Source organism: Staurois parvus, unplaced genomic scaffold (genome assembly GCF_062004578.1).
Source record: "Staurois parvus isolate SC_StPar_1 unplaced genomic scaffold, SC_StPar_1.0 ptg000192l, whole genome shotgun sequence".
NCBI classification, from domain to species: Eukaryota; Metazoa; Chordata; class Amphibia; order Anura; family Ranidae; genus Staurois; species Staurois parvus.
Window position 1 is genome coordinate 8385099 of NW_028317988.1, and position 15452 is coordinate 8400550.

The window sequence follows — 15452 nt, forward strand, 5'->3', positions numbered from 1 at the left end:
CTAACAACTCAGTCATCTATATTGTGCCCAAATGAATTTTATATAATTTTTAAAGCCAGATTGAGATTTCTTTTGGTGGTATTTAAAGTGGAACTAAAGGCATCATACAAAAACCTACGAGCAGGCAGGCTATTTATCTCAGAAATCTGTTCTGCAATATAATGTACCTACCTGCCTGCTCACCATCCTCTGTGGCACGTAAACTGAGCTTCCCATGCATTACATCTTAAAACCATCCTGTGTGCTGGCATAACTGATTCCAGTCCATGCACAGGAGTTACGTCATCCTACGCTGGCCATTGAAGATGCCCAAAGATCGACACCCAGTAGGAGTTGGGGAGAAAGATGCCGGCGACGGTGGGGTAAATTTAGTTTTTGGCTTGCTCTGTAATCAAAGGATCAGAGATTATGTGCCTTGGTCTTCTCACGGTTTCACAAGCTAGGAGTCTGTTTCCCCCTTCCTCTGGGAGCAGCTTCCAGAGATTAAGGTGGGAAATTCTAATGACTGGCCTGAATATTTACTATGATCTGGCCAATCCCTGGGGAGTTGTGCCCAGTAGGTGGTCAGGGAGGTGATAATTAGCCTGAAGCCTTGATGGAATTGTCTTTTCCACATTAGGGATGGATTTGTGAGCTTCAGGGGGATGCTTGCCCCTGAAGCACCTCTGGACTGAATACTGGATTTCTCTTCCAAGAGGATCGAGTCTGAGGAGGTGGCTGCTGTAGAACTTGTTATTAGAGAATCCCTGAGTGACTCCCCGAAATAGAGTAACCAGAAAGACATTCCTCATTGTCCCAAGCTATGAGACTTTAACTATCCTGGAGCTACCTCATGGTTCCCAGCTATAAGACTTTAACTATTCTGAAGTATCTCATCTTTCCCAGCTATGAGACTTTAACTATCCTGGAGCTACCTCATGGCTCTCAGCTATGAGACTTTTACTATCCTGGAGCTACCTCATGGTCCCCAGCTATGAGACTTTAACTATCCTGGAGCTACCTCATGGTTCCCAGCTATGAGACTTTAACTATCCTGGAGCTACCTCATAGTTCCCAGCTATGAGACTTTAACTATCCTGAAGCTACTTCATGGTTCCCAGCTATAAGACTTTAACTATCCTGGAGCTACCTCATGGTTCCCAGCTATAAGACTTTAACTATCCTGGAGCTACCTCATGGTTCCCAGCTATGAGACTTTAACTATCCTGGAGCTACCTCATGGCCCCCAGCTATGAGACTTTAACTATCCTGGAGCTACCTCATGGTCCCAAGCTATGAGACTTTAACTATCCTGGAGCTACCTCATGGTTCCCAGCTATAAGACTTTAACTATCCTGGAGCTACCTCATGGTCCCCAGCTATAAGACCTTTGACTATCCTGGAGCTATCTCATGGTCCCCAGCTATAAGACCTTTGACTATCCTGGAGCTACCTCATGGCTCCCAGCTATACGACCTTTGACTATCCTGGAGCTACCTCATGGTTCCCAGCTATGAGACTTTATTCTGAAGTATCTCATCTTTCCCAGCTGGCATAACTTGACTGTACCGCTTTTGTCAAAGAGAAGAGTGTCCTCAATCAACTGACCTTAAGTGTATGGAGTATCCCATATCCCCCCTCCATCTCCTGTTAAGGTTCTGCAAGCAATACATCTTAAAAAGACATCCCCTAGACTGTTTTTTGGAGCCAGAGTGAGTCAGCTTTGTACACTGTGTCTGTTCAGGTAGAAATTAATGGGCGCGTGTACAGGTGATTTCTCCAGCAGCATTTATAAACGGTGTCAAGAGAATAACAAGCCACCACTCCAATACTCCCAAATGTACAGTGGTAGTGTAGTGCTTAATAGTTCACATTATCAACACAAAACATTACCAGACAGTATTGTTTGTGCTGTCTCCAATGTGTAGTATATAGGTTATATTAGCAGCTAGGACTTTATACATTCTGTACATAGCTAAATAATGTTTCTTTAATCTTCAAATACTGGATACAAGAATATTAAGGCAATACATTATCAGTTATCAGATTTATTCATGAGCGGGCTGTACAGCTCCAGTTCCATGATGACAATGCAGCTGCTCTCTTCTGAAAATACTGTGATCAAATGATTAATTATATCCTTTACTCCGAGAAGGATCCTGGCAAACGCAGAAGGCAATGCCCCCCTCTTCTCTCTTCCAGAAAAACCTGTTCCAAGTATCAATAAAATGTTACTACAACATATCCCGGATAACAAATATTACATGAATATTTAGCTTTTTTGTATAAACTCAGGCTCACAGTACAATAATTGTTCCTATGCCCACTGCTAAGTCATGCTACTTAAAGTATAACTCCCATTTTGGTGATAAAAAAAACAATTTCCTCTGGATAATCAATGTAAATTGCAGGCATTTCAACAGTGTAGCAGATTCCGATGTTTTTTTGCTCTGAAAAAAATAGCTGTTTGTTTCACCATGTCCTTTGCGGACTGATCCTGAATGGGAGGATCTTGTTCATTATAATCACCTGGTGCACTCTCAGCATTCTAATGAGAAAACTGCAATGTCTACATCCCTTTAGAAGTGTGTAACTCTTACGTAGTGTCTCACCAAAATTTAAATTCCTTTTGCAGGGGGTGCCTAAAATCTGATTTGTAACTTCTCGGAAAATCAGCAAGCCATTCACACAGGCATGGTTTTCAAGGCATTGTGTACACCAACATTGTACAGATGGCCTCCAGGTTGCCATATTGCATTGAATTTTACAGAAAATTACAGAGCTGCATATTTAAAAGGCTGTGAGCAATCCACAAATATATGCATAACAAGATAATTAAGATAGAATAAAGAAAAGTCCCACTCCAGATGAGCCCACAAAGTGCACGTACTCCTTACAATTACACAGTGAAATGCAGCCCAATCACCAGTGTCACTCCAACCTGCTGATCTTCAGAATATAGCCTCTAAGAGAAAATTAGATCTAAAATGCTTGTATCCCCCTAGAGATGAAATACTGCTCAGCCATCCAAATCAAGATTTTTTTTTTCAGGTCTTCTAGAGTAAAAACTCCTCTGCATCACCATATGTGAATCCATATGAAAGAGGAAAGAAAACCTATCATAGTGCTCTCTGAATGCTTTATTCAGCATTAATAAGGATTCACTCACAAGTAGAGTAGTAAAAACACTGTTAAACCAATCCAATATATGTGAACAAAATGGAGGGCACCAATTGCACGGCTCACCAGGTACTTATAGCAGTGGCAAATCTCTGTACCTGCTCACCAATAATTGCCATAATGAGGGGTCTTTTCCTGTTTGATTTAGCATTTTTCATGCAATAAAGGGTCAACAAACACAAAGCTAATATTTCAGATGATGAAGACCAAAAGAGGAATCTTGACAAACATACAAATAGACAGTACATGTTTCAGATGACAGAACATCAGGGACATCAAGAGTTTGTCACCAATAGTTTACCTTGCTTCTGGACATTCGATGCACACAATGTGGAGTTGTCACCAGGATCTTGGTGTTGGTGTCTTCAGTATCTTAAATATCTAAATTTTCATATAATGGAGAGTGAAATCATGTAGCAGTGTATTTGTTTTAGGGACTCCAATGGACAGATCTCTGTACTTGAAATCCCAGCAGTTTCAAGGTGGTCCCATTCTCCCTCTGCACTTTAAATGTTATACTACTTGACAGTAAGAATGGGATCACACCTGCTGAGGCAGACAAAGCGTGACTTCAAGGTATGGAAGAGCAAACCTGGGAACTACAGCCAGCTGTTAGAAATCACAAGGCTCTGTACAGCCCATGTCACAGGGCCCCCCTTGTCCCAAAAATATCAAGACATAATTTTCATTAAAAATGCACTAAAATTATTATGTGGACACAAATACAACATAACTTACAAAATGTCTACTAAATCTAAAGATAAAACTGTATTAACCCCTAGCCTACAGGGCACTTATATCCCCTTCCTGCCCAGGCCAATTTCCAGCTTTCAGCGCTGTCACACTTTGAATGACAATTGCGCGGTCATGCAACACTGTACCCATATGAAATTTTTATCATTTTTTTGAGACAGATAAAGCTTCATTTTGGTGGTATTTAATCACATCTGGGATTTTTATTTTTTCTTAAACAAACCAAAAACCACTGAAAATTTTGAAAAAAAAATGTTTTTTCTTAGTTTTTGTTATACAATTTTGTAAATAAGTGATTTTTCTCCTTCACTGATGTGCGCTAATGGGGCTGCAATGATGGGCACTGATGAGGAGGCACTGGTAGGTTGCACTGATGGGCATTGACAGGCATCACTGATGGGCACTGAAAGGCAGCACTGATACATGGCACTGATAGGCGGCACTGATAGGCGGCACTGATAGGCAGCACTGACTGGCACTGATAGGCGGCACTGACTGGCACTGATAGGCGGCACTGACTGCCACTGATAGGCGGCACTGATGCACACTGAGAGGCAACACTGAATGGCACCGATAGGTGGCACTGACTGGCATTGATAGGTGGCACTGACTGGCACTGATAGGTGACATTGAAAGGCAGCTCAGATGGGAACTGATATGTGGCATTGATGTGCACTGGTATGCACTGATATGTGGCATTGATGTGGCACTGATGGGCACTGGGACATGGCACTGATGTGCACTGACTGCTGGCACTGATGGACACTGACAAGTGGCACTTTTGGGGCCACACTGATCATCAGGGCACACTGATCATCAGTGCCCTGATGATCAGTGTACATGTCCCCTCCGCGGAAAGCCGATTAGCGGCTCTCCTCTCCTCTGTCAGCGTGACAGCTCGAGAGGAGAGAAATGCCGATAACCGGCATTTCCGTGTTTACATGTGATCAGGTGTGATTGGACACAACTGGTCACATGAGAGAGTCGACATCTTCGGCTCTTTCCATGATCCGTGATCCGCTGTGTCCGAGGGAAACAGTGCACCGGTGATTGCTGCGCTGCTCGCTCCCTGAGCCGCGCATGCGCGGTGAGAATGAAAGGACATCATATGACGTCCTACCAGAATGAGAGAACCACCTTGCGCCCGTCATTGTACTGTATGGTGGGCGGAAGGTGGTTAATAAAGCTCTTTGTGTGATTGAGGACTTGGGACTCATTCACATGAGTGCTGTGCCTTGTACAATGTGAATCAGTAGTTTGTTTATGTGGTTGGAGTTGTGTGCAGGCAGCCTATGTAACTCTATGGTGATGCAGCTTGGTGAACACAACCGCAGGTCCTAATTTGACAGGTGTGGGGGTGAAGTTGTATTACCCCCAAACACAGACAGTGTGCTTTTGGGGCCACTCACCCACACCTGCACACCTGTCAAATTTGGACCTGTGGCTGTATTTGTACAGCCACTGCATCCTCATACAGTAACAGGTGGATCCAGCTGCATAAACAAACCACTCATCCACATGGCCAGAATACCTGTGGGAATCAGCTCTTAGTGCTTGATCACATGTGAGCTTCGGGTGGGGCAAAAAAAATCCCATGGCAGAACTTTGCTTTTACCGCCCTCCAATCACTACCCCCTTTTGCTGCAGAGGCTGGGGATGCACACATGCAATGGCCACAGCAGGAATATGATCCTCCATTGAACGCAACCAGTCCAAGTGAATGGTGATACCTTGCAAGCACCCAGCAACTGCATTGTTTTCCATCCAAGCAACCTATAAAATGCTCTCTGAACTTCCGTGAGAAAAGCATGTGTGTACAAGCTCTTAATTTTTTTAAACAATTTTTTTTTACATTTTTAACAGTCCTGTTGGGGGCCCTTGATGAAATATCAGGGGTCTAAACATACCCTTGATGTCTCACTTTTGAGGCAAAGAAAGGGACTGGGGACAAAGATCCCCAATCCTTTCTCTGTAGCCTGGATGAGTGAAGAGGAGTCACTCTATACAGTGCCTCTGTTCATTCACAAATTGAAACATAGTAAACAATAGTATACTATGCTTCAGTAAAGAATGAACACAGGAGTGATCGATATCGATCGCTCACTGTATTCTTTCAGGAAAGAGAGGGGCTGGTAAACATGTTTACCAGCCCCTATCCCCCCCCCCACCACCACTCTCATCCTGAACCATATGCACCTGTGCCTGAGCAGCAGCTGCAGCCACAGGAGGTAAAGGAGGGGAAGAAAGCTAGTAGTGCTGCCAGGAAGTGCTGGGGGATCTGTACTGTTGGGGGGCCACCAGGACAGAGGGGATTAGAGCTGAGGGGGGGGGGCTTCGGCTCCCAAGCAGTAGCCAAAGCCATTAGAGCTACAGGGATTGGGCATCGGGGGATCTGTACTGTGGTGGACCAGGACAGGAAGGCTCAGAGTGCAGGGGATCCATTTTCAAAGTCCTATGTCACTGGGGCTCCCCTTCATGTGTACAAAAAAGACAAAAAAGAAACAGTAAAGCAGTGCAGTCCACCCTCATTCTTGTCAGATGCCCAGGCCCCCCTGTTGAACCGATGGAGTCCGGGCCCTATACAGGAGCATAAAAATCTCACTATATTCTTAAAGAGATGTAGAATCCATGCATAACTAAAGTATTGAGTGGACTTGCCCCATAGCAAAATGCAAGAGGAAAAGTGAGACTACACAGAAGATGGGGAACAGTCAGGTCTTGCAACTAGGTTTGGACTCAGACCACCAGTCTATAAAATAGAACTAAAGGCAAAATGCTTTTTTTGCATTTAGTAAAGGAGGGTTATACAGTTGTGGCCAAAATTATTCAACCCCCACTGAAATTGAGTGTTTTGGCCAGTTTGACATTGCTTTTGATCATTCAGTCATCTTGCTTACATTTACATTAAAGAGGCACTTGTAGGTCAGACAAATATAACATAACAGTTATAATGAAATAACCACAAATGTCTTTTCTGTGCTCACAGCATTATCAGTTTTATTCAACCCCCAAGTGACATTCAATCTTAGTACTTAGTACAGCATCCTTTTACAGTTATAACAGCTTTTAAACGTGAAGCATAGCTTGACACAAGTGTCTTGCAGCGATCTACGGGTATCTTCGCCCATTCTTCATGGGCAAAGGCCTCCAGTTCAGTCACATTCTTAGGCTTGCGCACTGCAACTGCTTTCTTTAAGTCCCACCAGAGGTTCTCAATCGGATTTAAGTCTGGTGACTGCGATGGCCACTCCAAAATGTTCCAGCCTTTCCTCTGCAACCATGCTCTAGTGGACTTGGAGGTATGCTTGGGATCATTGTCCTGTTGAAAGGTCCAACGTCTCCCAAGCCTCAGGTGTGTGACGGACTGCATCACGTTTCCATCCAATATCTCCTGGTACTGAAGAGAATTCATGGTACCTTGCACACGCTGAAGCTTCCCTGTACCTGCAGAAGCAAAACAGCCCCAAAGCATGATTGACCCTCCACCATGCTTCACAGTAGGCAAGGTGTTCTTTTCATCATAGGCCTTGTTCTTCCTCCTCCAAACATAGCGTTGATCCATGGGCCCAAACAGTTCTAATTTTGTTTCATCAGTCCACAGAACACTATCCCACAACTTTTGTGGTTTGTCCACATGGCTTTTGGCATACTGCAGTCGACTCTTCTTATTCTTTGGAGACAGCAAGGGGGTACGCCTGGGAGTTCTGGCACGGAGGCCTTCATTACGCAGTGTGCGTCTTATTGTCTGGGCTGAAACTTCTGTACCCACATCTGACAAATCTTTTCTCAGTTCCTCAGCAGTCACACGGGGACTTCTCTCCACTCTACGCTTCAGGTAGCGCACAGCAGTCGAAGTCAGCATCTTCTTTCTGCCACGACCAGGTAGCGTTTCAACAGTGCCCTTTGCCTTGAATTTGCGAATGATGCTTCCTAAGGTGTCTCTTGGTATGTTTAACATCTTTGCAATCTTCTTATAGCCATTGCCCTTCCTGTGAAGAGAAATCACCTCTTCTCTTGTCTTCCTGGACCATTCTCTTGCCTTCACCATGTTTGTAACCACACCAGTAAATGTCTAGAAGGAGCTGAGTATCACAGTCATTTTAAAGCTGCCTAATTGGTGCTTATTATGCTTGATTGCTGCTCGGTGACATCCACAGGTGTTTTCAATACCTGATGGAAAGCACCTGTATGAACCTCTGTTCTTCAGAGTGGTAGTCTTTAAGGGGTTGAATAATTGTGGCAATGAAGAAACCACATAAGAACCATTTACTACTGTATTACATAAACAATTGATGTCATTTTAGTTGCATTTGGGTAGTTACAACGTCCTTGTAGGATTTGATTCTGAATACAATTCCAAATGTACACTATAGTCCCTAAACCCCTTTACAGCATTGGGGGTTGAATAATTTTGGCCACAACTGTATGTATAGCACTACCCCATTAGGAGCTGCTGAGTATTTTGGGTCCCCTCTTCGCTCTCAGCCTGATTAGGAGCACTACCTCTGCTGACACCACTGTATACCCTTGGCCAGGATGACCCCCTGGCTGTGAAATGCAATAATCACACCATTTATCTGCAGGACTTGAAGTGCAATCAACTGCACTGGGCATGGGGGCTTCAAGGGTCCTTTGACTGGAATGAAAAACGTCCCCTGAATTTTCACTCATAGTCTCATAAGTTAGTCTTTTGGGTGGCTTTATAGCCCTCTTTTCCCTACATCCAGCACAGGGATTGGTTTCGTCTTCAGCCCCTGAGACCCTTTCCTTCTGCTCTGATACATTTCCTCGGCTAAGGGCTAATAGCTCCATTAGGACCTCTACCCCGACAGAGTCTGAGAAATCTGGTTTAGGGTTAGAGTAATTGATGCCTGAGTCTAACTGAGGTACTGGTAGACTTGAACTGGGAGAAGGTGATAAGATACTGTCCTTGATGGCAGATAGACTCTGTCTCCAGTCAAGTCCTATTTTCTCTCCAATTTCTTCGTGTATAGGCTTTAAAAGCTTTGAGTACGTCACAGAGCCATAGGGGTAACTGACCCTGAGCTTTTGCACAATGGGATCAAGTGGTTGGGCCCCTTTCTGCACTTGGGCCCAAAGGGCCTTGCTGGTGCCTTCCGCTCTCATTCCTCCCTGCACAATCACTTGACTGAGGATCTTATCTAACCTCTGGACATAGTCGGACAACTTCTCGCTGTCGTGCTGGTACGTATGCTCAAACAAGTATATCAATTTCTTGCAATTTTCAACCTTACCTAACACTTTTATCAAGGCCTCAAGACCAGTGGTGTATTTAGGTTTTGTGCTGTCCTAGGCAACACAAAAATTGCCTGCCCCCACGGACACCGATCATCACAACCCCCCCTTCCAAGAAGAGAGAATGACATTGACAAACAACACCCCTACACCCCACCTGGGAGAGCCTTCCAATACTCCCCCCCCCCCCCCAGGTGATAGAGAAACATTCATCTTCACAGCTCTGGAAGCTCTCTCCCCGGGAGCGAAAGTCAGGCTCTACATACACCATCAAACAGCCCGCAGCCTCTCTCGGATCCCACCTGGTTCCCTTGGTGCACATGTTCCTTCTTTCATCCCTTCTTCTAGGGGGAGTTGCTGCCCCCCTGAAAAATGCTGCCCTAGGCAAGTGCCTTGTTTGCCTTGTGGTAAATACACCCCTGCTCAAGACACTCATGGGCTGTACACCCTGGCTTGTCTCGCTTCATGTTCCGCACAATGTCAGAAGTAGGAGTCCGCAAAATCTCCACTACTCTTTGCCTTTTTACAGCGTCGACTACTTCCCATTCTTCTATGGCCTGTATAGCCTGATTGTTTCAAGTGTCAAAGTTCTCCTCTTCAAGGGGGGAGGACGTCTTGCCAAAAAAGAATCTCAACTTTCGATAGTAAGAGCTGGTGGTCAAAGTAGAGTTCATCAAGAGTGATTTTGAACTTTCCTAATTCAGTGACATCAGCTGAAGTAGAGGGTTCAGGGTCAGCACAAATTCTAAATACCCTCCTGTAATAAACTCTGTAACAACTATCATTACAATCAGTAACAGTGTAGCGTGTTACATAGATTAAAATCAGTTCTTTTGCCCTCTTGTGTTCCATTGGGAAGATTTCCCTTCAGGTCCTGTTCCAAAGCCCAAATGGGAAGTGAAAGGAAATACTTCCAAATTAAGGGAATCACTGGCTGTCACCAGAACTAGTATCCCCATTCGAAGATTTCCCCTCTGTTCCTGTTCTGGTGACAAACCAAAATTTGGGGTTTCACTTCAGTTTTACTCTTGGCGATAAAGGTAAAGAGTGGGGTCACAGACAGAATTCCTCTCCACTCTATCTAAAACTATATTTAACCACCTCCCGTCCAGCCATTGTATATAAACGGGCGGTGGCAGTGCAGGGTCGGGTGGCTGTTTATAAACGGCCTCCCCGCACCCTGCTTGTGCGTGCTCCCCGGGAGCGCGCAGCATCATGATCCGGTGCCTGCTGTGTCCTCCGGACACAGTGAAACACCAATCGTCGGACGGGACCTCTGTATGAGGTCCCGATCATGTGATCACTGATTGGCCAATCAGTGATCACATGCAAAGTAGTAAGCAAGATGTCACTTGTGACATCATTGGTTACTATGTGTGAAATCTGTGAATGATCACAGAGGTCACATGGCACAAGGCTATTCACAACAGCCTTGTAACATGTGACAAGCTGTGACCAATCACAGCTCACTCAGTAGTTCTCAATGGCTGCAAGAATGCAGACAGAAAGAAAGAGAAATGATTGCTTTTACATCCTATATGTAAAAAAAAAAAAATCTTCATCACCCCCCACAAGTAGTACAGTGTCACCATGGTGACACTGTACTGCTAGGCTGACAGTATGTAAAAAAATTAAAATAAAAAAATAAATAATAATATAAAAAAAAAATAAAAATGTTTAAAAATTATAATTTTTGGTTATAAACTAATTTTATATTATTATTTTTTTTTTACTAAAAAGATAATGGAATAAATTTTGTCCAAGATTTATGATGAAATATTATTTATTTGCCACGGACCAGGTGTAGCTCTCACTCCGAAGAGCCAGACACAAATATTATACAAAAGCAAATAAACCCAACACCTTTCTAGCCCTTTCGCTTTGTAGGCTTGACCAGATAACTAGACCTATTCGAATACGTACCTCTTCCGGCAACCTCACCAATAACCCGGAACGCATCCTGCAAACCTTTCACAAGCATCTCTCACGACTCTACTCTTCCTCCACATCCTTTGACCTCACCCAGGCCGATGCTCTCCTAGTGCCGATCTCCTTCCCGACACTCTCTGAGCACCACCTAGCAGCCTTAGAATAACCCATCACTCCAACTGAAACCTTAAGCGCAATTAATAATTTAAAGCTTCGTAAACGTCCAGGGCCAGATGGGTTTTCCGCCATATATTACAAAAAATTTGCCCACCTTCTAATGCCCATCCTTACCAGTGCTCTTAACGCCATACTACTGGGCCATACCTTTAATTCAGAATCAGTGCAAGCTACCATCTCAATGATCCCAAAACCTAATTCGGACAATACGCAATGGTCCAATTACAGGCCGATCTCCCTCCTCAATATAGACATTAAACTACTTGCCAAAATTCTTGCCACACGCCTTAATATGTGTATAGGTTCCTTAATCCATAATGACCAGGTGGGATTCATTCCATCTCGGCAGGCCAGAGACAACGTCAGACGCGCAACTCTTCTGGCGCATATTGCTAAATCCCGTTATATTCCTACCTGTTTCCTGTCCCTGGACATAAGGAAGGCATTTGACACGGTTTCATGGCCCTATTTACGCTACATTCTGAACCGCTGGGGTTTTGGCCCGCATTTTTTAACCTGGGTTTTCTCTTTGTACCGAGAGCCATCAGCTAGCATTAGATACCTGGGGCATAGATCTGCTCACTTTCCAATCTCCCAGGGCACAAGGCAAGGTTGCCCTCTCTCCCCTTTACTCTTTGCTTTGGCCATAGAACCGCTTGCCCTCCTAATCAGAGCTAATCCGGATGTCCGAGGACTTGAAATAGGTGGCTCCCACCATAAATTATGCCTCTTTGCGGATGACGTTCTGCTTTTTCTCACTTCTCCTTTGACCTCCTCACCTCCCCTCCTCCGGCTTCTCGAGAAGTTCGGAGCACTCTCTGGCCTTATAATAAACCCCCACAAATCCACGGCACTTAATATTTCCCTCCCCGCTAAGGAGCTGGCACATTTGAAACATATACTTCCATTTCCCTGGTCTCGGAATCATATTCCTTTCTTGGGAATCAAACTAACCCCTACTTTATCAGACCTTTATACAGCTAATTATACTCCTATGTTAACACATCTTACCGTTCTTATGACTAAGTGGTCCTCCTTACCTCTCGCATGGCTTGGCAGAATAACGGTCATAAAGATGTCAATACTTCCAAAAATTTTGTATCTTTTCAGAGTTCTCCCAATCCCAGTACCTCCCCACTATCTTAGCGTTCTACAGCGTCGCATTTCATCCTATGTGTGGGGCACTTTCCGCCCCCGCGTACCCCGCTCCACCCTTTATCGCTCCAAACTTAACGGAGGTCTTGGTCTACCAAACATCTGTAAATATTATCAGGCGGCACACCTGGCTCAGTTGCCAAAATACCATGCGACCTATGAAATACCTCAGTGGGTTGCTCTTGAATCTATAGATTGTGATCCCCTTTCTACGGCTAACTTACTTTGGCTCAGACCAAGTGACCGCCGCTCGATAACAAACCCCATTATCTCTCACTTTCTATCATTATGGGACAAATTCAGGACTCGCTACCTTCTCCAATCCTTGCATAACCCGTTACTCTCACATCTAAAGAATCCAGCTTTTCCCCCGGCCTGGTCTTCGCCACTCTCATTTAAATTATGGACCTCAGCTAACCTACTCTGCACTCATCACTTCATGCAGAGAAATAAATTCAAATCCTTCGCCTCACTACAGGAGGCGTATAGCCTCCCAGCCTCTGAAATATTCCGGTATCTACAGCTGCAACACTTTTATGGCCCCTATACTAAAATACCCAACCAAACTAATACCATGTCTCCCTTTGAACGAGTTTGCTATAAAGACCCCCATTGGCGCGGCCTCATTTCCTATCTATACTCCCTCATTACAACTTCGGCCACCGCATCCTTCCCTTCATATACGCGTAAGTGGGAAACAGACTTGGATAGGCATTTAAATCAATCTGACTGGGATCACATATGGGCCAATACGAAATCATCTTCGCAGAACGTTGCGGCCTTGGAAACCAACTATAAAGTTTTGACCCATTGGTACATGGTTCCAGCGAGAATCGCAAAATATACTCCTAGCTACTCCCCCAACTGTTTTAGAGGCTGTGTAGACCCGGGAACATACTACCACATCTGGTGGGATTGTCCGGTAGCCAAGTCTTTTTGGACGGATGTCTTCACTATGATATCCAGACTTAGTACAAACATACTCCAACCCACCCCGACAACAGCTCTTCTCAACCTACGCCCTCCCAATGTGACGTCGTCACAATTCATGCAAGTTACCACAGCAGCCAAGCAGGTCATAGCGAAATCTTGGAAAGCCCCCGCCTTAAGCATTGCTGCTGTTAAAACCAGAGTAACACAAGCTATGATACACGCAAAAGTTGAAGCCACAATTCTTGATACAATTCCTAAGTTCTTGAATGTCTGGACTCCCTGGGTCGAAAATTTCCTTCCGCAAAACTTTGACGAATCCCTCCTTCTTCCTTGATCCAAATTAGATTAAATATTTTTTTTTTCTACACAATGCTGGTACCACTTCTAACCGGTCTCACGTATTATGTATATTCTTTCTCACTGGTCCTGGAGTCATTCCTGACACCTCCCCCCCCCCCACACTCTTCCTTGGTCCCCCTCGGCCTCTCCCCAACTCCTTAAGTATCTCTGGAGAGTCTCTAACCCCAATGAACGAACTCTTTAGCACATCGTTACCTTTTCCTAAAATAATCTCTGTATGCCTAGAGTCACAAGCTTGATTGCATTGCACTTTGTGTTTGACGTTTTCTCTCCCTATTTGTTTAAAGACATGTCTGCTGTGTACATTTTTCTCTGTAATTCACAGCCTGTACAATGTCTAATGCCAATTGTCTATGCCTTTCCCCCTATGTTTCAAAATTAATAAAATGTTTGAACAAGAAATATTATTTATTTGCAAAATTTAATAAGAAAAACACTTTTTCCAAATTTTTGGACTTTTCTATTTACATAGCAAAAAAAATAAAAATCCCAGCGGTGAATAAATACCACCAAAATAAAGTTTCATCTGTCTCAAAAAAATGGTAAAAAATTAATATAGGTACAGTGTTGCATGACCACGCAATTGTCATTCAAAGTGTGATAGTGCTGAAAGCTGAAAATTGCCCTGGATAGGAAGGGGGTAAAAGTGTCCGCACAGGAAGTGGTTAAAAAAAAAAGTTTTCCTTCAGTTTTACTTTAATTATAACTAGATAGACTGATCCTTTTTAAATGTATATGTGCCACAATACAAAATGTTGCAGTAAATCCAACTATTTCAAAATAAATCTAAAAGAACTAAATCTGTCTTTAATGAAATGTGATTGTGGGCTTACGGGGCTTTGCATTCTCATTCAAACATGTTTACTATGTGTAGGGCTGCTGGAAACTAAAAAAGAGGGGAAAATAAATCTATAAAAGTGCTGGCATCTTCATGCTAGGCGAGTGAGGTCACTGCAATATTAAATCTACTGATCCCTCTATATAGAGGAAATGGGAATCCCTCTTTTTTGAGCTCCACTTCTTTACCTTCATAATAGAACCTTCAATCTCAGGATTAATTTGTAGCACCACCTGCTGGCTAAACTGAAAACATCCATCCAACACAGCCAGCCTCTGATGTGCGGAGGCTGGCACTTTAGTGAGGTCTTTTGTACCCCACAACACAAACCCAACAAATTGCAGCTCCTGACAAATTAGCACTTTTGGATACTGATTGTTTAATATTTATAGTCACATTTACATACACAGACTGCTGATTTTAAAATTAAAGTAGAAAGAAAAAAAACAGACATTAAAGCAGAGCTCCTCCCAAAAGTGGATGTTTCACTTTAAAGACTGGTCCCCTGCTCCCCATTATGGATTTGCACCTTCAGGGAGCACGGGGGGGAACAGGTACCCAAAATTGACAGATACCTGCTCCCACTTTCACTGTGATCGCCTAGGTCAGGGGTTTCCAAACTGTGGCCTTCCAGCTGTTGAAGTACTACAAGTCCCATCATGCCTCTGGTTGTCTTGCCTGTGGCTGTCAGAGTCTTGCAAAGCCCCATGGGACTTGCAGTTTCTCAACAACAGGAAGGCCATAGTTTGGAGACCCCTGGTCTAGGTGATCAGATGCGGAAGTTGTCCCCCCCCCCCCTCGTAGTCTTCTGGGACACATGACAGGTCCCAGAAGACTACGGGACCATTCACAAAGCTCAGCGCTACTCACGCATGTGCAGTGGGCTCCCGGC

At 44.1% G+C, this 15452-nt stretch overlaps 1 protein-coding gene across 1 annotated transcript in view; it reads right to left on the reverse strand.

The window, feature by feature from the left end:
* Positions 1-1942: 1942 nt before the first annotated feature.
* HAAO (3-hydroxyanthranilate 3,4-dioxygenase) overlaps positions 1943-15452 on the reverse strand; it is a 91196-nt gene continuing 77686 nt past the window's right edge. The window contains exon 10 of the mRNA XM_089677853.1: positions 1943-2187. Coding sequence (XP_089533979.1) covers positions 2109-2187 — 79 coding nt within the window. The 3' untranslated portion in view covers positions 1943-2108. The remainder of the gene's footprint in view (positions 2188-15452) is intronic.